The sequence below is a fragment of the Mastacembelus armatus genome, chromosome 4, assembly GCF_900324485.2.
Source record: "Mastacembelus armatus chromosome 4, fMasArm1.2, whole genome shotgun sequence".
NCBI classification, from domain to species: Eukaryota; Metazoa; Chordata; class Actinopteri; order Synbranchiformes; family Mastacembelidae; genus Mastacembelus; species Mastacembelus armatus.
Window position 1 is genome coordinate 11,948,030 of NC_046636.1, and position 24,655 is coordinate 11,972,684.

General features: G+C 40.3%; 1 protein-coding gene across 2 annotated transcripts; it reads left to right on the forward strand.

The window, feature by feature from the left end:
- Positions 1 to 5,785: 5,785 nt before the first annotated feature.
- On the forward strand, positions 5,786 to 22,381 carry pde6d (phosphodiesterase 6D, cGMP-specific, rod, delta). 2 transcript variants are annotated; one of them, XM_026323641.1, is made up of 5 exons: positions 5,786 to 6,017; positions 14,312 to 14,400; positions 16,388 to 16,513; positions 19,388 to 19,493; positions 20,897 to 22,381. In XM_026323641.1, the coding sequence occupies exons 1-5, from the start codon at positions 5,968 to 5,970 to the stop codon at positions 20,976 to 20,978; spliced, it is 453 nt and encodes a 150-aa protein (XP_026179426.1). In that variant the 5' UTR covers positions 5,786 to 5,967; the 3' UTR covers positions 20,979 to 22,381. The 2 variants fall into 2 exon arrangements, with proteins under 2 accessions (XP_026179426.1, XP_026179427.1); XM_026323642.1 differs by lacking the exon at positions 5,786 to 6,017 and adding an exon at positions 13,263 to 13,624.
- The last annotated feature ends 2,274 nt before the right edge of the window (positions 22,382 to 24,655 follow it).

Here is a 24,655-nt window from a genome sequence, read left to right on the forward strand (position 1 = left end):
AGAAGTGATGAACTGGAGGCACTGGTTAAGACCCAGAGAACATATCATGAGTGAAGCTTGATGTTTTACTGAGACCTGGTTGAATTGAAATATTGAAGACTCCTGCATGGATCTGCCTGATTTCACCCTGTTACATGGAGGCAGATACAACAAACAAACAAGAGATGGTATAACCTTGGTCATATTACTGTCAATGAAAGGATTTATGCTGCAGCCTGCTAGGGAGGCAGCATAAAACATGCCTTGTGGGTGCAAGGCAGCTGGACAAAGCTGGTTCAGTGACTGAAATGAGGCTGTGGTGTAGAGATGCACAGAGAAAAAGACAGAGCCCATTCTGGAATACACTGATCATCACCTTCACAACACCCTGACGACTCACCTCACTGCGCTGCAGGACTGAACAATACAGGAGATTCCTCATCTCCACTGCCATCAGGCTTTACAAAACCTTAGCCAATGGCAGATGACAACTAGACTGTTACTGACTACTCTACTCTACTTTTGACTATTTGAATTTCCCTTTGGGGATGAATAAAATTGATCTCATCTCATCTTTCATATTTCATCTCATGTAATTCATTATTAGATTTGTTTCTTTCAAAATATAAATAAACCCATCCATTGTTTAAATCACACCCTTGCTCTTGTTCTGACATACGGCACTGAAATTGAACATTTAATTTTATATCCTAAAAACCCAATTTTGTCTCACCATTTTTTAATAACTTTTGAATTTAAAATGCAGTGTTTGGGAGAAAATTCCACCACAGCAGATCTGACAATGCTGTTAATAAATTTAACACAGCTGGAGGAAAGCTGCCTCAATCCTACTCCCTACCAAATTGATCATGTTGTTGACAGTGCTGTAGCCTCACTGTGTGAAACGCTTGATACTGTGGCCCCTCTGAAAAAGAAGTCAGTGAATCAGAGGAGATTAGCTCCATGGTACAGTTCATACATCCGTTCCTTAAAGCAGGCATCATGAAGGCTAGAAAGGAAGTGGATGCATTTAGAAGAATTTTTCCTAGCCTTGAAAGAGTCTAATAACATAAAAAGCTCTCCGTAAAGCTTGAAATGCATACTGTTCATCATTAATAGAGGAAAATAAGAACAATTCCAGGTTTATTTTCAGCACTGTAGCCAGGCTGACAAAAAGTCACAGCTCTGTTGAGCCCAGTGTTCCCTTAGCTCTCAGCAGTGATGACTTTATGAGTTTCTTTACAAATAAAATCAGAACTATTAGAGATAAAATTCATCAGATGGTTCCTGTAGCTGCCACAGATGTATCTTCTACTACAGTCAATCATCTGTGAGACCTTTGTTATGTTAGGACTTCTTCTTTCCCATAGATCTCTCTGAATTCACATCAACAATTCATCAAAATCAACATGTCTCTTAGACCCCATCCCGACTAGATTGCTGCCATAATTGAGTCATCTTTATTAGATCTGGTCAATTTATCTCTAGTATCAGGCTATGTACCTCAGGTTTTTAAGACTGCAGTAGTCAAACCGTTACTCAAAAAGCCTAGTCTCGATCCAGGAGTCTTGGTTAATTATGAACTAATATCCAAATTACCTTTTATGTATAAAATCCTTGAAAGAGCTGTTGCTAAGCAGCTATATGACCACTTACACAGAAATGAACTATTTAAATTTCAATCAGGATTTAGAGTACATCATAGTACAGAAACAGCACTAGTTAGAGTTACAAACAATCTTCTCTTAGCCTCAGATAATGGACTCATCTCAGTACTTCTGCTAGATCTTAGTGCTGCATTTGACACTATCGGCCACAGCATCTATCGACCTCAGCATCTTATTACATGTGATTGGGATGAAAGGAACAGCGTTAAAGTTGTTCCAATCTTATTTATCAGACAGATAAAAATTTGTTCATGTTCATGATGAAACCTACCACACACACAAAAGTTCCATACATAAACCAAATCTCTAAAACTGCCTTCTTTCACTTATGCAATATTGCAAAAATTAGGAGCATCCTGTCTCAAAATGAAGTTGAAAAACTAGTCCATGCATCTGTTACTTTAAGGCTAGATTACTGTAACTCATAACTATCAGGATGTCCTAGTATCTCCATGAAAAGCCTCCAGTTAATCCAGAATGCTGCAGCCAGAGTCTTGACAGGGACTAGCAAGAGAGATCATTGGCTCCCTGTAAAATCTAGAATAGAAGTTAGAATCCTTCTCCTTACATACAAATGTCTTCATGATCAAGATCGTTCGCCAAGTGCTTGCTCATAAGGGAATTGTTGGGTTTTTAGTTTTAGTTTTTGTAAAGTGCCTTGAGATGATTTGTATTGTGATTTGGCGCTATACAAATAAAATTGAATTGAATTGAATTGAATCGTTCATACCTTAAAGACCTCATAGGTTCCCCTTTGGGACTTCCAGTCGGGGACCTTTCCACTGAAAAGACTTCCCTGTTTCCCCTGCACTGGTCCCCAGCATCTTCATACTAACCTAATTAGTTTCACCTGTTATCAATTACTTTTGGTTTCTCCCTATAAATACTTACCCACGTCCCTTTGTGTTTGCAGAAGCATTATTGTTCAGTGAGTGTATGTATGTAGATGCTCTGTTTTCCGTTACATTGGGTTGTCCTTATTTTCCTGTTTCATTCGGCTCTGTATTTTTCCCTTTGCCCTGGTGATCCCAGGAGGAATAAATCCTTTTTGGTTCAGCATTTGGGTCCTACCTCTCCTTCTTCCCTCCGTCTCTCCAGCACACCCCGCAACACTTAACAGAATGCTTCCACAGATGAGCCCAGCAGAACCAGCCGAGGAAGCTTTCCATAAGTTGCAAATAAGGGAGAGTGTCGCCGCTCTCCAGTTTTGCCGGAGATTCTCCCTGGACTACACTATAGCGCTCACCGCGTGTGGCCAGCAGCAGCGTTGCCTGCTACCCCTGCCTCCCGACATGCCCAAGAAGAGCATGAGGACGGCGTCTAAGCTCTTCTCCTCCCTGCACGCTCTGCTGGAAGAAGGCAGAGAATGGCAACTCCCAATTCAAGACACTAAGCGGAGGTGCCTCACCACGCTACAACTCTCATCACTGGTTTCTCAGCTCTCCACACCCTTGGCTCTCCTTGTTTCCCCGGACCAGGACGCCAGTCGCCTTGGTCCATGCTCCCCTTCGTCCTCAGTCCAGGATGCTACTTGCCTCAGTCCAAGCTCCACTCCTTCTTCGGATAAAGACGCTACTCGCCTCAGTCCAATCTCCTCTCTTTCCTGGACTGAGCCTCCTCTTCTCCCTCAGTCTGAGCTGTCTCATCTCCTTCTTCAGCCTTAGCCTGAGTCCCCTCTCATTCTCTCCCTTCCCAAGCCTGGGTCCCCTCTCAGACTCTACCTTCCCCAGCCTGGATCCCCTCTCACTCTCTCTCTTCCCTAGCCTGGGTCTCCTCTGCCCCGCCTGGGTCTTCTGTCTTGTAGCGTCGCCACCGACATCTCCTGTCCTGTAACCTGAGCCCAGTGCCTTCTCGTTGCCAGAGCCCAGAGCTGCCTTCTCACTGCCAGAACCCAGAGCTGCCTTCTCGCCGCCGGAACCTCCAACGCTGCAGCAGCCCGAGCGCCCAGCATTGCAGCAGACAGGTCCTCCTGACCTGCAGCCTCGACGACGATGGAGTTGCCGCCGTCCGAAGAGGCAGATCCCAGAACCTCACTGTGCCGACGAAGCCGTCCCTGCTAAGGTTCCACCCTCTCAGTCGCATGAACCTCAGTGCACTGACGACAACGTCCCCACTGAGGTTCCCCTCCAGTCTTCCAGACCTTGGTGTGTCGAGGACAGCGTCCCCACTGAGGTTTCACCCGGGAGTCCAGAACCTCAGTGTGCCGACGTCAACGTCCCCGCTAAGGTTCCAGTCATGCTTCCAGAACTTCAGTGCGCCATCTCTTCACCTCAGCCACCGCCAGGCCTTTCACCTGAATTTCCATCCAGCCTGCACCTGAGATTCCATCAGGCCTCCCACCTGAGTTTCTGGCTAGTTCTTCACCTCAGTATCCAGCTAGCCCTTCGTCTGAGTTTCCAGCAGGCCTCTCCCCTGAGGTTCCGATTAGTCCTTCGCCTCAGTCTCCGGCCAGCTCTTCACCTCAGTCTCTAGCAGGCCTTTCACCTGAGTTTCCATCCAGCTCTTCGCCTCAGTCTCCGGCCGGTTCATCACCTCAGTCTCTGGCAGGTCTCACCCTTGAGTTTCCAGCAGGCTCCTCACCTGAGTGTCCAGCCAACTTTTCACCTCAGTCTCCAGCCAGCTCTTCACCTCTTCAGTCTCCAGCAGGCCTTTCACCAGATTTTCCAACTGGCCTCTCACCTGAGTCTCCAGGGCCCCTACTTCCAGACCCTCAACGTGCCGACGACAGTGTCCCCACTGAGGTCCTCTTCCCATCTCCGGCCAGCCCTTCATCTCAGTTTCCGGCAGGCTTCTCCCCTGAATTCACAACAAGCCCTTCGCCTCAGTTTCTGGCCAGCTCATCACCTCAGTCTCTGGCAAGCCCTTCACTTGATTTTCCAGCTGGTCCTTCACCTGAGGCTCCGGCCAGCCCTTCACCTGAGTCTCCAGTAGGCCTCTCCCCTGAGTCTCTGGCTAGTCTCTCGCCTCAGTCTCCAGCCAACTCCTCACCTCTGTCTCTGGAAGGCCTTGCACCTGATTTTCCAGCTGGCCTCTCACCTGAGCACTGGTCACCGGCCAGCTCTTTGCTTCTGTCTCTGGCCAACCATTCACCTGAGTCTCCCGCCAGCCCTTCATTTGAGTTTTCGGCAGGCTTCTCTCCTGAGGTTCGGACTGGTCCTTTTCCTCAGTTTCTGTCCAGCTCATCACCTCGGTCTCCGGCAGGTCTTTCACCTGTGTTTTCAGCTGGCCACTCACCTGAGCCTCCTGCCAGCCTTTTGCCCCAGTCTAGCCAGCAGACTAGCCTCAGTCTAGCCAGCTCAGGGCTCCAGGGAGGTTTGGGGGGGGGGGGGGGGGGGGGGGTCTGTCATGGGGCTGTCATGGTTCCCCTTTGGGACTCCTGCTGGGGACCTTTACACTGAAAAGACTTCTCTGTTTCCCCTGTACTGGTCTCCGGCAGCTTCACACTAACCTAAGTAGTTTCACCTGTTTAATGATTGATTTAATGGTGGACTCGTGATCCCTCTGATTCACCAACTGACCAACTGTCTGCAAACCATCTATCTTCTCTGTCCAAAATGCGTACATCACTGTCTTCAAATGAGTGGAATCTTCACAGACATACATGCTTACAATTGCAAAGAGCCATCAAATTAGGTGCACTGAAATAAGGATACAAATTACTTTGTCTGGTCTTTCATGCAGAGTTGTATGTATGTGTTTTGTTATAAATCTCCACGTGACCCCTGGTGTGACTGGTGGCAAACATGGCTTATATGTCAGACTACTGGACCTGTTACTAACCAAAGTGATCTGCTGTCGTAATGAAAGCAGTTCTCACACCAGAATTGCATTGTGATTGAAATATCTCAGCAGTTATTGGATGGATTGTTAGGCCAATCATCAAGTTCAAATCAGGTTTTAGTAATATGTAACATTAAGGTGAATGGAGTCTGCTTCTGTAGTTTGTATATGAAAAAATGTTACATACGACCGTAGTACCGATCACCCTCTGTGTTATGTACGGCGTTGCCCTTGGTGACGCGTCTGTATCCAGTGTAGTCCCACCTCTGCTCTTCATCTTCGACTTGTGATTCGCTAATAAGACTTACCGCCCCTCTTTTGATTGGTTAAGTGAGGTGTCTGTTTGTTAGCCTGGTATATTTAGCTGATTGCATTATCGGATCAATAGTCCAACAACATAGAGTTAAGTACACATAGTTTATGCTATTTTCAGACGTACATTAGCTGCCGGTTATAATTAGTTAAGCTATCATTCAGAGCAGATTAGTTATTTCAGCACACCCTGGGTTTTCTGTAAGAAACAAAATAGACGATTTCTGAAATGTCTTCAGACGAAGACAGGGCCAAGGAGATTCTGAAGGGCTTCAAACTGTATCCTTTTTGATGTTGGTTTGCTGATGTTCTCTGGAGGTAAACGTCTGCTTTGTGTAACTAGATCTACGATTAGCAACATGGAAGTTCATCTCCGACATTAACTCCAGTGAATGGTATAGTAAGGCTAGCTGCTGTGGCTAACATGCCAGCTACATAGCTAATGATTGTGTTTATTTGATGTTGCTAAATTAAAATGCAGCTAGCTTAGTTCACATCTGAATGCCGGCCTGCCACTTGAAGCAAGCGGCCCTGTGTCTGCCTCGCCTGGCTAAGAGCTCAATGTGCTTGGTGTGGCAGCTGTAAGGACAAACAACGATAGCTACCCTGTTCAGCAACAGTGACATATGTTGGAGATAACGTTAGCTAAGGCTGATGATGGCAAGTAGGTGATGGTGGTTGTTCTTTCTTAGATTTTTATTTTTAATTAGTAAACACCTGGTTGACAGTTAAAAGTGGAAACGTTAATGTTTTGAATTTTGGCATATTGTTGTGTGGTGATCAGTACATTTTCAAATCAGTCTATGGAGATGTTAAAAACAGTAATATAACACATGCTAAACAGATTACTTTGGTAATAAGTTGACCAAATTGAACAAAGGTATATATTATGCATATGCTTCAATTTACAAAGCACTGCTTATGCTAAGATAATCTACTATATACTTGTGCATTTAACGTAATCATTCTATGCTAAAGATAAGTCTCAAATGTCTGTTACATTAGTGGATAATGAAATGTGTTGTACATATATTTTGACCTGATAAGGGTATTCATGGTCATATAAAGTGATATTACAAAACATGTATCCTATGTGTTAGCTAAGGGGTTTTCAAATAGCTTCCAGCTCAATAGCAGCTACCCAGGCCTGGCTTGCCTGCTGCTTTTAGAAATACTTGTTTGACTTAATGTCAGTAAGTTTTCAATAATGTCTGCAACGTATTTGTTTGGGAGTAAATAGCAACATAAACCATACCTTGTTCAGAGACAACCTTTGGTGCTATCTGCTTTTCCAATTCAGTTCAGTTCAATTTTATTACAACCTCCAACACAACATAGACATAAAGAATAAAGTTGCTATTCACTCCCTGTAATTTATCACATTGTTGCTGCAGATGTTTTTTTTGAAAAGTAGATCATAAGTGGAAATCTGATTGCCTTTGTAATCAAATGCCTCAGTTTTCTCAGTATTGGTACATTTATTTTTCCATCTGATCTGGGTACTGTTGTTTCAGAACTATCTAAGGCTACATTTGGCATAGGGAAACTGGACTTTTGTGAGTAGACATCATGCATTTCATGACAGTGCAGAATGATGAGATGTTTGCGGTGGAAAAAAATGTTACGTTGTTGTTGCTGATAGCACACCAGTGCTATCTCATCCAGTATATCTAATAGTGAGGTTGTTACATTTCACAGAGCAAGAACAACATAAACATTTTGAGGCGTCTTTGGTTTTTCTGACTATGCTCAAACAGCATCCTCACTCCTGTAGGCTGGACAAGTTACATGGTTACGCAACGCAACTTAGAGGTCAAATTCTGTTTTCTCCAGTGTCTGTCAGCAGAATTCTAATATTTTGTAAATAAAAGTAAAAGTAGCTGAATACAACAAAAGCAAAATGGAAAAATCATAACATAAAATTTCAAAGGAAAACAGTATCTGTATATCTGACGACAGTATTAATATGAAATACTAACCAGTAGAATTTACAACCAAACATACTAAAATGACATCTGTATTGAACCTTTATTGCACCATCATCTCTACACTATCTCTATCCAAAACCCTTAGCAACGTGCAGTAAATAAGAATATAAAAACTGTTAAAGTTCCACTTTATAATGGAACTGTGTGCCTTTCAGGCCACCAGCCCATGTAGGGTTTGTGGCAGTAATACTAACAGTATTGGTGATTACCAAATTTTTTTTTATGTTTGATTCTGTAATGGTTAATCCACCAGTATGTGCCAGCCCTTTAGTCACAGTAGTATTTCTAATAGTAAAATGTAATTATTGTTATTCATGAATTTTGGAATTCAGTGTTTTACAAGAAAAAAAATTGTAAAGCATGTTATTTTTTTATTTCGATATCCAGTTACAGTTATTTACTTGCAATCCTTAATGGAAAAATAAGTTTTAATGGGTAAACCTGATTACTTATTTACTTGTGTGTTGGCTCAAATTTGGGTGTAACATGAATTCAATTTAAAATTCCTCCACTAAATCAGGACAACAGTATGCAGATCTAAAAAACAGCAAATGCTGTAGCCCAAAGCACAGTTTGGGTATAACGTTAATTAAATTTGAAATTCCTCAACTAAATCAGGACAACAGTATGCAGACCTAAAAAACAGTAAATGTCATAACCCAAAACAGCATATGCACACTTTTCTTTTGCTGCCACATAACTTACTGATTGTTGCAACAGTGGAAAAACAGACTAGTCCAGACTAGTTTTTTTTTTTTTTTTTTTTTTTTTTTGGGTCTGTGGTTGGCCTGTCTGTTGTGTAAAGGTTATACTTTAAGCCATTAATGCATCTTTAAATTTAAATGCAGATTAAATCATGCCAGATGATCACTGGGGGCTCATTAACTTGTGTGTGTCTGTGTGTGTATGTGTTATGACAGATTTGAGCAGGCACCCTGGTGGTTTACACACAACCTGTAGCTGACCCTGGGGAGTCTATGGTGCAACCTTGTATGCTGTTGTTGGAAGTTAAGTTAGTTGCTGTATAAAATGTTCTTTTGTTTTGTTTGTGAGGAAGTGATTAAAGGGAGAAAAAATTAAAAGGGTGCATATTATCAGATGTAACCAGAACAAGTTATTTTGTTGCTGTCAGTTATCATGTACATCCTACCAATATGTTTTTATATTGACACATATTTAGACATTAGAATAGCCGGCCTGGAGCCAAGAGTGTCAATAGCAAGGACGTTGTATTTTGGCCTGGATTATTCTGGAAGGTGCAGAGGCTGATCAGTTTGATGTAGGAGATTGGCTTTAGTCAGACTTGAGAGGATTAGAGAACTCTTTCAACTCAGCACACTACTTGAAAGCCAGAAGGGGTGGGAAAGGGTGGAGGTTGGTGGAGGTCTGCTGTCTGATTTGTCCAGTTTTTGAAAGCCAGTATAGCAGTATAGATGTATGTAACATGCCAGCTACATGGATGTAAAATTCCAATATGTTATGTCAGAGGAGTATTCATTATGTTCATTTTTTTCTCTATTTTGATTAGAATTTGAGATGTGATGACATAAATGTGAAGTTTGACAAAATATTATGAAATGGTCACATCATCAACTGAATAATAGAACTGTATCAGAATCATTAATTAAATTTCATGTTTTCATTTTCAGTTTGGTGTGTGAATTAGTAATCTGTAATTAACTCTTTTCTCCACACTTAAGTAATTGTTTATATGCAAATATGAGAAAAGAAGCCTAGAGATTTAAAAGCTATATATTTTTGAGATTATGGACATAGACACTTATCAAGTGCCCGCGACTGTGTGTTTTTTGTGTTTTTAGTTGTGGTGACGTGAAGAAGGGCTTCACAGATGGTGTGGAGTCAAGCGTATGTGACACTAAGTAGTATCTGCAGGTGACAGCATGCTGAGTGGAGAGTCTCCTCAAACAGATGGCTGAAGGGATGATGATTCTTTGCTGGTTTCCATAGATCTGATATCCAAAGATGACATTTGTCTTTCCAAATGTCAGATGGCATCAGTATGTTATGCTGTCTGCCTCAGTATCTTAATTCTAACGCCAGCAGTCCTACACATGGTTTAATGTGTATATTGATTAGTAAAGTACTGCACATGCTATTTTCTTCCAAGCCAAACCAATGACAATATTTGAGTGTTGAAATGGGTTCAAATCTGACAACATAACATACTCAGTGAAGAGAAACCATGACCTATAAGATCCTAAAATAAAAATTAATAATTTGAAATCAGAGGGTAAAATTGTTTATATGACTCTTTTTCCCTCTTGCAGATACCTTTTTCTTCTGTACATTACACAAAACTTCAGGTTAAATCAGACAAAAGTAAAAAACTCAAAACTATTATCTCAAACATAAATTGCATGAAATACTAAAAAATAGCTTGGATTGGTAAAACATTAAGAGATTTCATTTTAACAAATAAATCAGTGAATTAAAAAAAGTTTGCAAAAAAAAATTAACAGGTTTGTCTGATCATAATATAATTCTAATTCTAATGAACTAACTAAAATTAATTAAAAATTATAACAAAGTTATAAACAAACATCACAATTAATTTCTGGTTTGTTTGTTTTTTTTAACCCAGAGGTAACTGTCAACAAATCCACCAAGAAAATCAGATGAAGAGCATAGACTGGGAGAATGTACTCCAAATTAATAATTTAAATTAGTGCTGTGATTTTCTGATGGATGCGCTGGAAAATACAATCGGGAAGTTTACATGTTCTTTAAAAAATAATCGGAAAAATCATCATTTTACGTTGCACAGGTTGGTCAAAACAAATTTCATAAAATTATCAACAAATTAAGTTGTTCAATTATTCTCTTGTTAAATTATAGTGCAATACTGATAAGGCCAATAGCACATTTGGGAAATTTATTTATTAAAACTGGAGAGTTTCCACAAAATTTCAAAACACCTGTTGTGACCCCAATTTTCAAGTCTGGAGGACCTGATGAGGTGAGTAATTATAGACCTATTTCAATTGTACCAGTAACCCCAAAAGTTCTTGAAAAGGTAGTTGCTGAACAATTAACCATTTTTCAAATTTAAAATTCAAAACAATTGAGATTTTGACAAAAGTATTCAAAAGAAATGGAAATGTATAAATTCACAGAACCTATAAAAGATACTACGGACCAAGGTAAAGTTGTTGGAGCAGTGTGTTTAAACTTTAAAAATGAGTTTGGCACTGTGAAGCATGATGTACTTTTACGTAAATTGAAATAAACTTTTCCCAACAAACTTTAAATCATGCCTAGGTTGAAGGATTTTAAGTACCTAGGGTCAACAGTCCAGAGCAACGGAGAGTGTGGAAAAGAAGTGAAGAGATGTGTGCAAGCAGGTTGGAACGGGTGGAGGAAAGTGTCAGGTGTGATGTGTGACAAAAGAGTGTCAGCAAGAATGAAGGGAAAGGTGTACAAGACAGTGGTGAGACCAGCAATGTTGTATGGTTTAGAGACAGTGGCACTGAGAAAAAGACAGGAGGCAGAGCTGGAGGTAGCAGAGCTGAAGATGTTGAGGTTCTCTCTGGGAGTGACGAGGATGGATAGGATCAGGAATGAGTACATCAGAGGGTCAGCTCATGTTAGATGTTTTGGAGAAAAAGCCAGGGAAGTCAGATTGAGATGGTGAATACATTGGTAAAAAGGTGCTGCCAGGAAGGAGGCCTAGAGGAAGACCAAAGAGGAGGTTCTTGGATGTAGTGAAGGAGGACATGAGGATTGTTGGTGTAGGTGAGGAGGATACAGAGGGTAGTGTTAAATGGAGGCAGATGATTCGCTGTGGCGACCCCTGTAGGGAGCAGCCGAAAGGAAAAGAAGAATTAGCCTAACCCTTCATGTCTTTGGACTGTGGGAGGAAGCTGGAGAAAACAGCTATATACAGTGGGTACGGAAAGTATTCAGACCCCTTTAAATTTTTCACTCTTTGTGTCATTGCAGCCATTTGCCAAAATCAAAAAAGTTCATTTTATTTCTCATTAATGTACACTCAGCACCCCATCTTGACAGAAAAAAAACAGAAATGTAGAAATTTTTGCAAATTTATTAAAAAAGAAAAACTGAAATATCACATGGTCATAAGTATTCAGACCCTGTGCTCAGCATTGAGTAGAAGCACCCTTTTGAGCTAGTACAGCCATGAGTCTTCTTGGGAAGTTTTTCACACCTGGATTTGGGGATCCTCTGCCATTCTTCCTTGCAGATCCTCTCCAGTTCTGTCAGGTTGGATGGTGAACGTTGGTGGACAGCCATTTTCAGGTCTCTCCAGAGATGCTCAATTGGGTTTAGGTCAGGGCTCTGGCTGGGCCAGTCAAGAACGGTCACAGAGTTGTTCCGAAGCCACTCCTTTGTTATTTTAACTGTGTGCTTAGGGTCATTGTCCTGTTGAAAGGTGAACCTTCGGCCCAGTCTGAGGTCCTGAGCACTCTGGAAGAGGTTTTCTTCCAGGATATCTCTGTACTTGGCCGCAATCATCTTTCCTTCAATTGCAACCAGTCGTCCTGTCCCTGCAGCTGAAAAACACCCCCACAACATGATGCTCCCACCACCATGTTTCACTGTAGGGATTGTATTGGGCAGGTGATGAGCAGTGCCTGGTTTTCTCCACACATACCGCTTAGAATTAATGCCAAAAAGTTCAATCTTGGTCTCATCAGACCAGAGAATCTTATTTCTCATAGTCTGGGAGTCCTTCATGTGTTTTTTGGTGAACTCTGTGCAGGCTTTCATGTGTCTTGCACTGAGGAGAGGCTTCCGTCGGGTCACTCTGCCATAATGCCCCGACTGGTGGAGGGCTGCAGTGATAGTTGACTTTGTGGAACTTTCTCCCATCTCCCTACTGCATCTCTGGAGCTCAGCCACAGTGATCTTTGGGTTCTTCTTTACCTCTCTCACCAAGGCTCTTCTCCCACGATTGCTCAGTTTGGCTGGACGGCCAGGTCTAGGAAGAGTTCTGGTCGTCCCAAACTTTTTCCATTTGAGGATTATGGAGGCCACTGTGCTCTTAGGAACCTTGAGTGCTGCAGAAATTCTTTCGTAACCTTGGCCAGATCTGTGCCTTGCCACAGTTCTGTCTCTGAGCTCCTTGGGCAGTTCCTTCGACCTCATGATTCTCATTTGCTCTGACATGCACTGTGAGCTGTATGGTCTTATATAGACAGGTGTGTTTCTTTTTTTAATCAAGTCCAATCAGTTTAATTAAACACAGCTGGACTCCAATGAAGGAGCAGAACCATCTCAAGGAGGATCAGAAGAAATGGACAGCATGTGAGTTAACTATGAGTGTCACTGCAAAGGGTCTGAATACTTATGACCATGTGATATTTCAGTTTTTCTTTTTTAATAAATTTGCAAAAATGTCTACATTTCTGGTTTTTTCTGTCAAGATGGGGTGCTGAGTGTAGATTAATGAGAAATAAATTGAACTTTTTTGATTTTGGCAAATGGCTGCAATGACACAAAGAGTGAAAAATTTAAAGGGGTCTGAATACTTTCCGTACCCACTGTATAAATTTTCACCAATCTTTTTGGGTATGAAGGTCACTATTTTACCTGTAATGTTATTTGATCTGTGTTAGCCCATTGTATTGGGTTTGACTGCTGAGTATGAGGTTTTAACAGCTGTATTTGGGTAAAAGAATAATTTTAAAATCAGGTGCTTATTCCATCTGCTGTGTTTACTAAGTCATCCAAATATACAACCTTACAACCTTAGCTTATTTACAAACAAATAAGCTTAAAATTGTTTACAAATACAAATCTTTGTTTGCAAGTTAATAATTTTTTTTATTCAATACTTTGTTCATACCCAAGAGACAACACATAACCCCACAACCTTGCACCATAATCCAAAACTGGACAGACCAAAGGTTTATACAGGTGTGTTTACTGTTTCTCTTCCTCATCTCTTGGGTTGTCTGAATGCCAACACTCACTCCACACTTTGTTTCAGCAGCATAATATGATACATGCACTTTGAAGTCTGCTGTGTAGCTCTTTCTTTTGGGCAGCATTTTCGCCTGTGCTACACTAGAAGTCAAGAGTTGAGCGTGGACACCTAACACTAGTGACAACTCGACAAAATTACTGTAAATATACACATACAAGTCACTTTGCTATATAAAGTCACAGGACAAGACAAAATACCAAATGTCCATTACAAAATCAATTGTGTATTGATGGCATATCTTCTGCAACCTGTTGCAGTAATATTGTTTTGTGAGTTAACCTGCAATTCTGACCTTTATTTGCCAACTCACCTGTTGAGGTTCTTAATCTGCTTACTTTTTCCATCTTAATAACCATGAGCTATTCAATGTTCCACCACAGCTTCTTTTTACCTGTCTGAAATATACATTATGAAGTTGATTGGTTTTACTGGTAATTTTTAAAATGAAAGTAAGGTTGATTATACATGAGTGCATTTAAATGTTGTTCAGTAGTTGTTATGAATGCTTTAAAGGCAGGTCAGGTATTCTCTCAAGTGTTTAAAATAAACCATGATTATTTTACGTCATTTTGTGTGTTATTTAGTTTTGTTGTTGTCACTTAACATTTTTATGGCAGAAACTGGATGAATCTTCGAGATGCAGAGACAGGTAAAGTGCTGTGGCAGGGAACTGAAGACCTCTCTGTACCAGGAGTAGAGCATGAAGGTACACTTGCACACAAAACTTAATAAGACATGTAAACAGTATAAGTGGCAAGAAAAAGTATAAGAACCCTTGTGAATGACCTAGTTTGCTGGATTAATTACTGTGATCTGATCTTCATCTTCATGTTTAGAAAAAACAGACTGTCCTGAAGCAAATTAACAACAGTTATAATCTTAATTGGACAGCCATGCTTTTGGAATAAGTAAGTGCACCCTTGGTTTTAAGAACTGCACAAACCTGCCTTTGGCAGAAATAACTTCAAGCAAGTGCTTTCAGACCTGAGGAGGAATTTTTTGCACAGGAGGAATTTTAGTTGATTCTTCCTTGCAGAATTGCTTCAGCCAAGATGTATTCTCAGGATGTCTGGTGTGAACAGCTTTCTGAAGGTCCTTCCACAACTTCTGTATTAGGTTAAGGTCTGGGTTCTGAGTGGGCCACTCCTAACATATGGTCATTGCTCAGCTTTAGCTGACTGACAGCCATCCTGACATTATCCCATGTACAAACATCTGAGGATGCATGTATGTCACAGGGGAGTAAAGTGTTGTAATCGGGGAAAAAAATTTGATTACCACACCATTTATGGTATGTCTCTGAAGTGCTGTTACTTCAGTTATCATAATGGATGTAATATCCAACAGGTTGTATTAATGAATATTCATTCATCCATCCATTATCTATTACCGCTTAGTCCTATTTAGGGTCACGGGGATCTGCTGGAGCCTAGCTTCAGGTGAAAGGCAGAGGTACATCCTGGACAGGTCGCCAGTCCATCACAGGGCCACATATAGATGGACAACCATACATGCTCACTTGTTTGTTTGTTTGTTTGCTTTTGGAGTTTAGTGCCTTCCTCTGTGTGTCATGCCATAATGACCATGCTCCATGTAACCACGAATCATGATTTGCATATGGTCGACTCATGAACAGAGATGTTAACCAGCTCTCATTTAATGACGGTGAGCTTAGTCCATGATGGAAAGTCCCTCGGGAGTCTCAGCATATAGCAGCATAACTAAGAGTTCAGGGTCACCTGAGCCAGCCTTGACTATAAGTGTTGTCAAAAAGGAAAGTTTGAAGTCTAACCTTAAAAGTAGAATAGAATAGATTTTTGTCATTCGAAAAGTAGAAAGGGTGTCTGCTTCCTGAACCCAGACTGGGAGCTGCTTCCACAGGAGAGGAGCTTAATAGCTAAAGGCTCTGCCTCCAATTCTACTTTTGGAAGCTGCACTCTGAGAGCAAGGTGGGATGATATGGTACTATGAGGTCACTAAAATCCCCCTAGTGCTAAATGTCTCATGGATACCTATTGTCAGTTTCATGGAGTAACTAAATTAATAATTATTTAGAACAGTGCTTGTAATGTTTTTCAATCCCAAGCAGTACAGAACCGAACAGCACAATATGTTAGCAACAGAAAGCGAATCAGTTTACACAGGTGGCTCCTCATAAACAGACCATAAAGTAAAAGTTTAGCTTAATAGAAAAATGAAAAACAAAAATAGAAAAAAGCCTAAAGTAATCTAGAGAACTATTACATCCTAAGAAGAAACTAACCTACACAGATATTAATAAGTTTGGATGTTAGCAAAAAAAATATGCAATGCATGTTATGAGCATTGTGAAAGAAGATCCCTCTCTCAACTCAGAGGAGACTCACTGTAAAGGGTGATGGCAGTTGACACATCCTGTAGAGTCTGTTGTCACAGTGGAGGAGAAGATTGAATGCTCAAAAAACTCTGGGTTTAAGTAGTGCTACCACTGATGCTATACACTCCTTTAGCAGGTTACAGTCGACCAGTGCAACACACATTCTCAGTTTAATGAAAGCCTTGAAAGAAAAAGGGTAAAGTGGTTTGCTTCTGAAAACTGTGGTTGTTAGACATGTTTTGCAAATCAACAAGTGGCAACTATCAAATCTATGGCTCTGTGAACCTTTCAAAACAAATTTTGCACAGTTAATTATAGATTCTCCATGTCTTGCCAGCTCGTGTCCCAAAGAAGATCTTGAAGTGTAAAGCAGTGTCCAGAGAACTGAACTTTTCCTCCTCAGAAAAACTGGAGAAGTTCCGACTGGAGCAGAAAGTTTTCTTCAAAGGACAGTGTCTAGAAGGTAATAAACTAAAACACCGAGGGGCAGTCAAACAAAAAATTCCTGTTTTGATGAATTTTGGTGTTGATCAGTGTTTTGATGAGTAGTTCCCTAGTTTGTTTTTCATGTATGTCAGTGAATGGTTTGATATTATTCCACTGATAGTGATGCTAGTAATGTGCCAAACAATGCAGAAGTGCACTAGGGAAATGGGGAAGATGAAAACTGCTAGCAAGTTAAATTAGATGGAAACATGATTCAAAATTGTAGTACAGTAATAAAATGGGAAAAAATGCATTTGTTAAACTTTAAGGATACAAAGTTAATTGATCTGCAGTTTAAATTGTTGTTTCTGATTGTTTTGATTTTTTTTTTTTTTTGGCTTTAGTCCAGAGTCCAAGTTTTTCCAAGATATAACATGACGGTATTCTGTCCGATGGTATTCTAAACTCCTCCTTTACATCTGATAAGCTTCAAAACTCAAGGATTATTCAAACTGGATTGTATTTCATCATCTCATTATTAATGTCAATGTAGTAAAAACAGGCAGGACTCAACACAACACAACTCAGACTCAGAAGGTGTTATTAAACAGTTTGCCTGGCAGAAACAGGGGGATGGGCAAGGGAAGACACTGTGAATTACCTGGAGATAGCAGCAGGGAAGCAGGCAAACAAAGGCAAGACAAAAGGAAAACGTCAAATAGGTATAGGTATTCCTAGTTTATCAAAGCGCTGATCAGAGCACATTTTCAGAATTTTGTGCCAGGATATGTACTTATTGTAAATTAATGAGGAAAAAAGAGAATTTAAACAATTGTAGTATGAGGCTGCAACATAAAAAAATCGAAAAAAGTGAAGGGGGTCTGAATCCTTGCTACTTTAATACACTGTGAGTAATATAGGGCAGTTATGTTATTATGCATTGCAGGGCTGTGACAAAAAACTTTTAATAATTAATTAATGAATTAATCAGATTTTTACAAAAGAATATAGAGAAGTCTGTTTTCAACATTGTCATACTATAACCCTTGAACAAGTTTGATACACATGTAATAAACAAAAAAAATGAAATGAATTTCAGTTTTTTTATGTTTGATGGCATTTAAACAGATCTGAAATTTAAGATCAGATCAGGTCCTCCTCAGAAGAACAGATCAGAAATTTTATTACCTTTAAAAAGGCTCTTGTTAACTGCAATTCCAAATTTATATCAAAAGTGAGTGACACATTAATCCTAATGTGGGCAGTCGGAATGTGGTCGGTCCGTATAGAGAGTCGGACTTGTAACCCGAAAGTTGCAGATTTGAGTCTCAGGACTGGCAGCAATTGTCGGTGGGGTGGAGTGAATAGCCATCGCCCTCTCCACCTTCAATACTACGACTGAGATGAGACCCTTGAGCAAGGCATTGGACCCCCAGCTGCTCCCCGGGCACCGCAGCAATGGCTGCCCACTGTCCCAGGTGTGTGTTCACTGCTGTGTGTGTGCACTTTGGGATGGGTTAAATGCCATACTAAAACCATACTTGGCTACACAAGTCACTTTACACTTTAGTACCTAGCAGCCATAGTGCACAGCAACCGTCCACCTGCTGGTTCACCAATATTTAGAGTGGCCTGTGATCGAGTCAAATTTCCAGCCTGAATCAATGTTTGTCTGCCCCTTGTGTACGCTCCTGCTGTCTCCTGCTGTGGCTGCATGTGTTAAAACCACAACTCCAGATTACAGAAATATTTAATCTACACTGACTGCGACCTGTGCCAGCCATCAGAACAGCATGGTGTGTTTCACCATCAGCTTCACAGACACAGCCTAAATGTACCAGAAGAAATATAAACATGAGGCCTAAAAAACACAGAGGTTAAGGGTAACATGAGTCTCATGTTCTGTCTTGTGGTTTGACTTCAGATAATACAGTCTGCTCAGTGACATGTGCAAGTTACAGTGTTAATTGGCGTGAGAAGTGTAAACATTTTACTGGAGGACTGATTATCTGACCACATAATAAAGAAACTAGAGCAAGAAGGCACGACCATGTTTAATTGTACAAAAATTAGACTTTGCTACAGCAAACGGCTACATCAATAGATCTGACTTGTTGATAAATACCATTCAGTGGTGGATCTAGAAATTTTTAATGGGGGGCAAAGGGGTGGAAAAAGTTTTTGGTAGGGTTGCATAAGAAGGCGGTATACGTGAGTCGTTATACACAGTAAAAATACAATTCTTTTGTCATGGAACAAAAGACTCACAAATATATTTTTAGAATATATTTATTCTTATATTAATAAATGCTTCCCAATCATTCTTAATCTTACATAACAGGAACAAAACCAGTGTGGAGGACGATTGGGGCAGCTAGGGGGCAAACCCTACAATAGGGGGGCAACTACCCCCCACATTGCCTCCTGCAGATCCACCCCTGAATACCTTTGTTGCAGCTATTTTAATCATCAAATTTTATAGATGATATTAATAAGTTGCCACAGCCCTAATGTGTTGTTTGAAGTTGGAACCCTAAGGACAGCGCAAAAAAATGTGTTAAAGTGTTCAGTTCCTTTATTAGAACACGTACATAATCCTAAATCACTTCAATAGACACCATTTAGCTGTCTTTCTGTAGTATGTTGTCATTTCCCTGTTACTGTTTGGAGCGCTGTCCCTAGGGCCCTTCTGTACAGAGGTGAGGTTACAGAGAGCCCCAAAGGACAGTGCAAAGTCCACACCAACACAGTATCTTTGTGTTGTGGGTTTCTACAGAGAGAAAAGGTCTCTGAAGCAGTATTTATATTATAGAACATAAAGACACCATATGAACCCAGGAATCATAACAATGATATTGTACAGTATGATGTTTATTTAGTAGTTTGTCTTTCTGTTTCTCTGTCTGTCCAGAATGGTTTTTTGAGTTTGGCTTTGTTATCCCCAACTCCACCAACACATGGCAGTCTCTGATAGAAGCAGCTCCAGAGTCCCAGATGATGCCAGCCAATGTTTTAACGTGAGTTCCCACTAAGATGATTTTTCTCCCTTCTCTTTTTTTTTTTTTTTTTTTTTCCCATACTGATGACGCATACAATATATCTTATCATACAGCTCTGTTAACCTCAGCTACAATACATCCAATATATCATCATACTGTGATGTAAAAACAAGTGAGGTGTAAACAAAGGTAATAGATGAGATTTAGAAGAAAAAACGACGGTGAATGATGAACTACCCAAACACATCACACATCCTGCTTCAACTTGCAGCTACCGTATTTAATGTACTTTTGTGCATTAGTGCTGTCAAACTATTATAATAGACTATTCAAAAAAAAAATCAAGGGAGCACCTAATCATTACAGAATAATGCTAAGTCGGCTAAACTTTAGGGATGACAATGTGCCCATTTAGGATGCACAAGTGACAGGTGAATCAGTTTCACATGCGTTGGTGCGAATGAAAGTGACAATAGCAAAAGCAAGACAACCCTCAAAAAGGAAATGATTTTGCATGTGGTGGCCACAGACAAATGCTCTCTCCTTATCCTTCCTGACTGACTCTTTTCAGGTTTTGTGTTTTGTTAGTGTCCTTGTCACTACTGGTAGTATGAGGCAGTACCTGCATTGCAATCAGGTTTCACAGGTAGTCCAGTCACTTCAACATGGCACATCCATATGTGCAGTTGCAAGAAGGTTTGCTGAGTCTTCTAGGACAGTCTCAAGAACATGTAGGAGATACCAGGAGAGAATTTGTTACACCAGGCAAACCGACAGGTACATAGAATTGTAACAACCCAGCATCAGGACCAGGTCCTTTGTGCAAGAAGGAAGAGGAGGAGCATTGCTAAAGCTCTTGATGTGCAAGATTCTGACCAAACTGTTAGAAACAGACTCCAGGAGAGTGGCATGAGCGCCCAGCATTCCTTAATACCACTTAAAGTGGTGTAGTCATAGACTGTTGACTAGCACTACACTATCTAGGCGTCTTAAGTAATATTCTCAAGGCATTATTTTATGCTACCTGTTGTCTTGAAATTTGTCCACAAGTGTGCTGTTTACAAAGGTGTACAAAATGCTTTAAACAATCTTCATAGCATCAGAACACATACAAAACAAATGTGCTTGCTTTGTGCAAGTGTATGTTTATTATTATTGCAACAATCCTAACAAATGACAAATACCGTCCAGAATGTCCTCCAGAATAGGTTCAAGGGTACTGCATGCTCAAAAAATAAGCTGCACGCATAAGATGGCAATAACTTTGCTTTTGAGCTACAATCTGAAAAAATTTGTGATCTTAAAAGAAATTTGCATTAAGTGATTATTATTATTATGTTAACTCAGACAGCTCTAGTGTGTATACATTTTTACAGTGTAATCATAGTGATCATAAAGTGACATGTGTCTTTGTTTTCCAGTGGTAATGTGATCATAGAGACCAAGTTCTACGATGATGACCTCCATGTCAGTACCTCCAGGGTACGACTTTTCTACGTCTGACCTCTCACTTGTGACTCTACCTTCCCAAATGCTTATGTCTGCCAAGGTCTATAAATTCCCAAGGTTAGCTACAATTTGCACCAGTAAACAATTCATTGCTGACTTGGGATCAACACATTTGACATGACAACCAATTGTGGTCCCATAGTCAGAAGTAAGCTTTGTGTTTGGTTGTTTTTTTTGTTTTGTGTTGACCTGAAAACATCTTGTAGACCACGGGAGATCTAGGAAGAAGAGAAGAGAGAACTCCTCTGTTCCAAGATAATCTCTCTCTGCATTTTCCCCTCCAGACTGTTCAGTACATTACCACTGATCTCAAGAGAGCCAGGCAGCCACTCTGGTGTCACATGATTTGTGCTTTTAAATTCTGCCCTCACTCCAAGGTTGCATTTACTCAGGAACTTAATGTTACACTTGTAACCTTTTGAGATCTTATATACTTTTTTTTTTTTGTCTGAACATGAAAACAGTGCTCACCATTTGTTATCCATTTAAACACAGGCTGCACAACAATCTTGATTGAAGATGCAGCTTATTTTCTCCCTTCATGATCAGGAGATCTTCATCATAAAACATTAGATAACATTTCCTCTAGCTGTGTCCCATTCCAGAGACTAGTCTTGTTTCAGATGCCAAGTGAAATGTAGTTTCCTTTTGTATACATTTATAGGACACAACAGGCATATTGTTATAGTCAGAGGGTCAGAAAATTGTTTTTATCAGAGAAATGGAAGTTGTGAGGATTTGGATATAAACATTTTTGACAGGTTGTATTAGTTTTTTCTGTAATGAAGAATTCATAAACAACAGAAGATTTCTGTGGGTTTTTAATACGCTTACAAGCAGGCATACAGATATCACCACAACATGCCTCACACTGAGTACAGCTTTACTCTTCCTCTCAGTTCTAATTATACCTGGACAACACAAGGGCAAATGGTTTTCATGACTGCATCAATGCTGACTGCTTTTTGTTAAGACACTGTAACTGAACAAACTTGCAAGAGACGCAGAAATAGAAGCACATGCTTGGTCAAACTATATCAGGTCAGAGTGCATATCATTAATAGATTTTTTTCTATCACAGAAATAGGAAAAATACACAGGGCTGCCTGAATGCTTTCTGAATGGTGGTCTCTGTGAGACCATGTACTGGAACTGCTAATGAAGGTTTAGTACTCTGAAGGACACACCATTTCATCCAGCCTCTGTAGTGCGACACAGCTTCCCAAACCATTCCTGATCACTGAATACAGTTGTGTAGAATAGTGGTTTTAAGTGCAGTGTGATGGAGGACCAAGTGTCTGCTTTTATTCCAGTCCACCAGAAGAGTCACTAGGTTAACTGGATTGCCCTGTTGCCTGTATTGTTCGGAGTTAAATCCTGCACACTGCGGTCATGATGATATATTTGAAAAACACTATTTATCAGCAAACACAAGCAGTGGTTATTACATACAGTTATGTGTTTCAACTTGACTTTCAGAGATACACTTATTTAAAATATTCAACATTAAACTAAAACATCATCAGGTGTAGACCACAGGTTGTAAGGTGTAAACCAAGACATGGATCATTTATTGTCAATAGTTCAGCCGTTTTATCCCAATTTCACCAAAATGCTAACAGCTCCTAAATATATCTAATGCAGCTCTGATCCATATTGTCTGACGAGTTTTTTTTAACTATGACTTCCATCGATTTAACTGCATTGATGTCATTTTTGTCTTAGCTGCTAACTGAGCTGTGTAAAATAGACTTGTTTTAATATGGCAGGACTTGTGGATTAAAGGCATCCAATGTTGTAATAATGTGTGTCTGGTTTTTAATTATATTGCTTTCAAATAATTCTACGTGCACCTTTATTGAAAGCATATATGGGTTGATTAGTGTGACACCTCAAAACCTAACATAACATTTGTAAAGCATAGCAGCAGTAGGAAATTAGTTTAGCTAAACTGCCACCTTTGGCAGATTAAACTCAAGTGGCAATGTGATTGTGTCCAAATCTGTTTAGGTTTAGCTGAATTTTGAAGGCTTATTAGTAGTCTGCTGGTTATGTTAATGCTGTTGATACAAATAAGTAACAAAATGTGGATTAGCCATTAAAAATAAATAAAAATGTTATCGATTTTGAATGCTAATCTCACACTGTCTAAAGGCTACTGACCTGCATACAGTTCACCACAAGATGTACTGACCAGTGGTAAACTAGCTAAATTACTTGTTAATGTTGATATTTGCTAGCATGGCCACATATGGTCATTTTGATAATGCTATTTTGTTGTAGCTGTGGATGTAACATGAAGTTGTGATTGTAATTTTTTTTTTCACCAACCACAGGAATCAAACCATCATACCATCTCTTAACTGAATTGTGTAACAATTAGATCATCAGGTTCAAAATTATAGTAGACTACACAGCAGAAATGCAGTATCATTTAGGCATGGTGGAGGGTATGGTGGCCTCACCTTTAAAACAAAATGTTATTCCCTATCTAGAGGGAGTGATTGTTTTGTCTGTTCTGGGCTGCTATAAAGATATGGTGGCAAAACAAGTGAAAATGCACCCACTCCCAGTGTAAATTTAGAAAGGTCATTCTAAGATTAAAAAATAGTTGGTAGTTTCTAGTGATTACACACTAATGACAAAAAATGTATGAATACTATATTCCATTTCTGCTAATAGAGCCTTCTAAATATTACACATATTTGTTTAAAATGTCAAATGAAATGTGACAAAAAATCCATTCTTCACAGAACTTTGATCAACATGCCCCTTTATCAGAAATCAGTTTCTGACTGCACACTTCATACATCCATCCATCTTCTTCCGCTTATCCGGGGGGCTGGGTCACATGGGCAGCAGCCTAAACAAGGATGCCCAGACTTCCTTTTCCCTGGACACTTCCTCCAGCTCATCCGGGGGGGCACTGAGGTGTTCCAGACCAGCCGAGAGACATAGTCCTTCCAGCATGTCCAGGATCTTCCCCGGGGCCTCCTCCCAGTAGGATATGCATGGGAAACCTCCCCAGGGAGGCATCCAGGATGCATCCGGAAAAGATGCCCAAGCCACTCAGTTGGCTCCTCTCTATGTGAAGGAGCAGTAGGTCTACTCTGAGCTCCTCACCCTATCTCTAAGATAGGTAAACTCATTTCGGCCGCTTGTATCCGAGATCTTGTCCTTTTGGTCATGACCCAAAGCTCATGACCATAAGTGAGAGTAAGAACGTAGATTGACTGGTAAATCAAGAGCTTCACCTTTCGGCTCAGCTCACTTGTGAACAAGACACAGAGATACTTAAACTCCTCCACCTGAGGGATGGTCTCTCTATCAGATAATCAGATAAATTCTTCATCCAGTGAGACATAAAACACATAGCCGTGCAAAGTTCTTGTCATAAATGGAAACTCAGAGCGCTGGGACTCTCACTCGACAAGAGAGTGTCTGACTCTCAGGTATCTAGAAATAGACACTCTCTATACACAGATACGTCACTCACAAGAACAAACCTGCTCATGTTTTCCACATGCAGGAGAGAGTTAAGATAAAGTCCTTTTTTATTTTAAGCTGACACAGAGTAAATTTAATTATAAATTTTTCATAAATCAAACATTATTATTTTCGCAACAAATTCCACCACCAGGGATTGAGCTCATTCCTTTATAGTTGAAAAA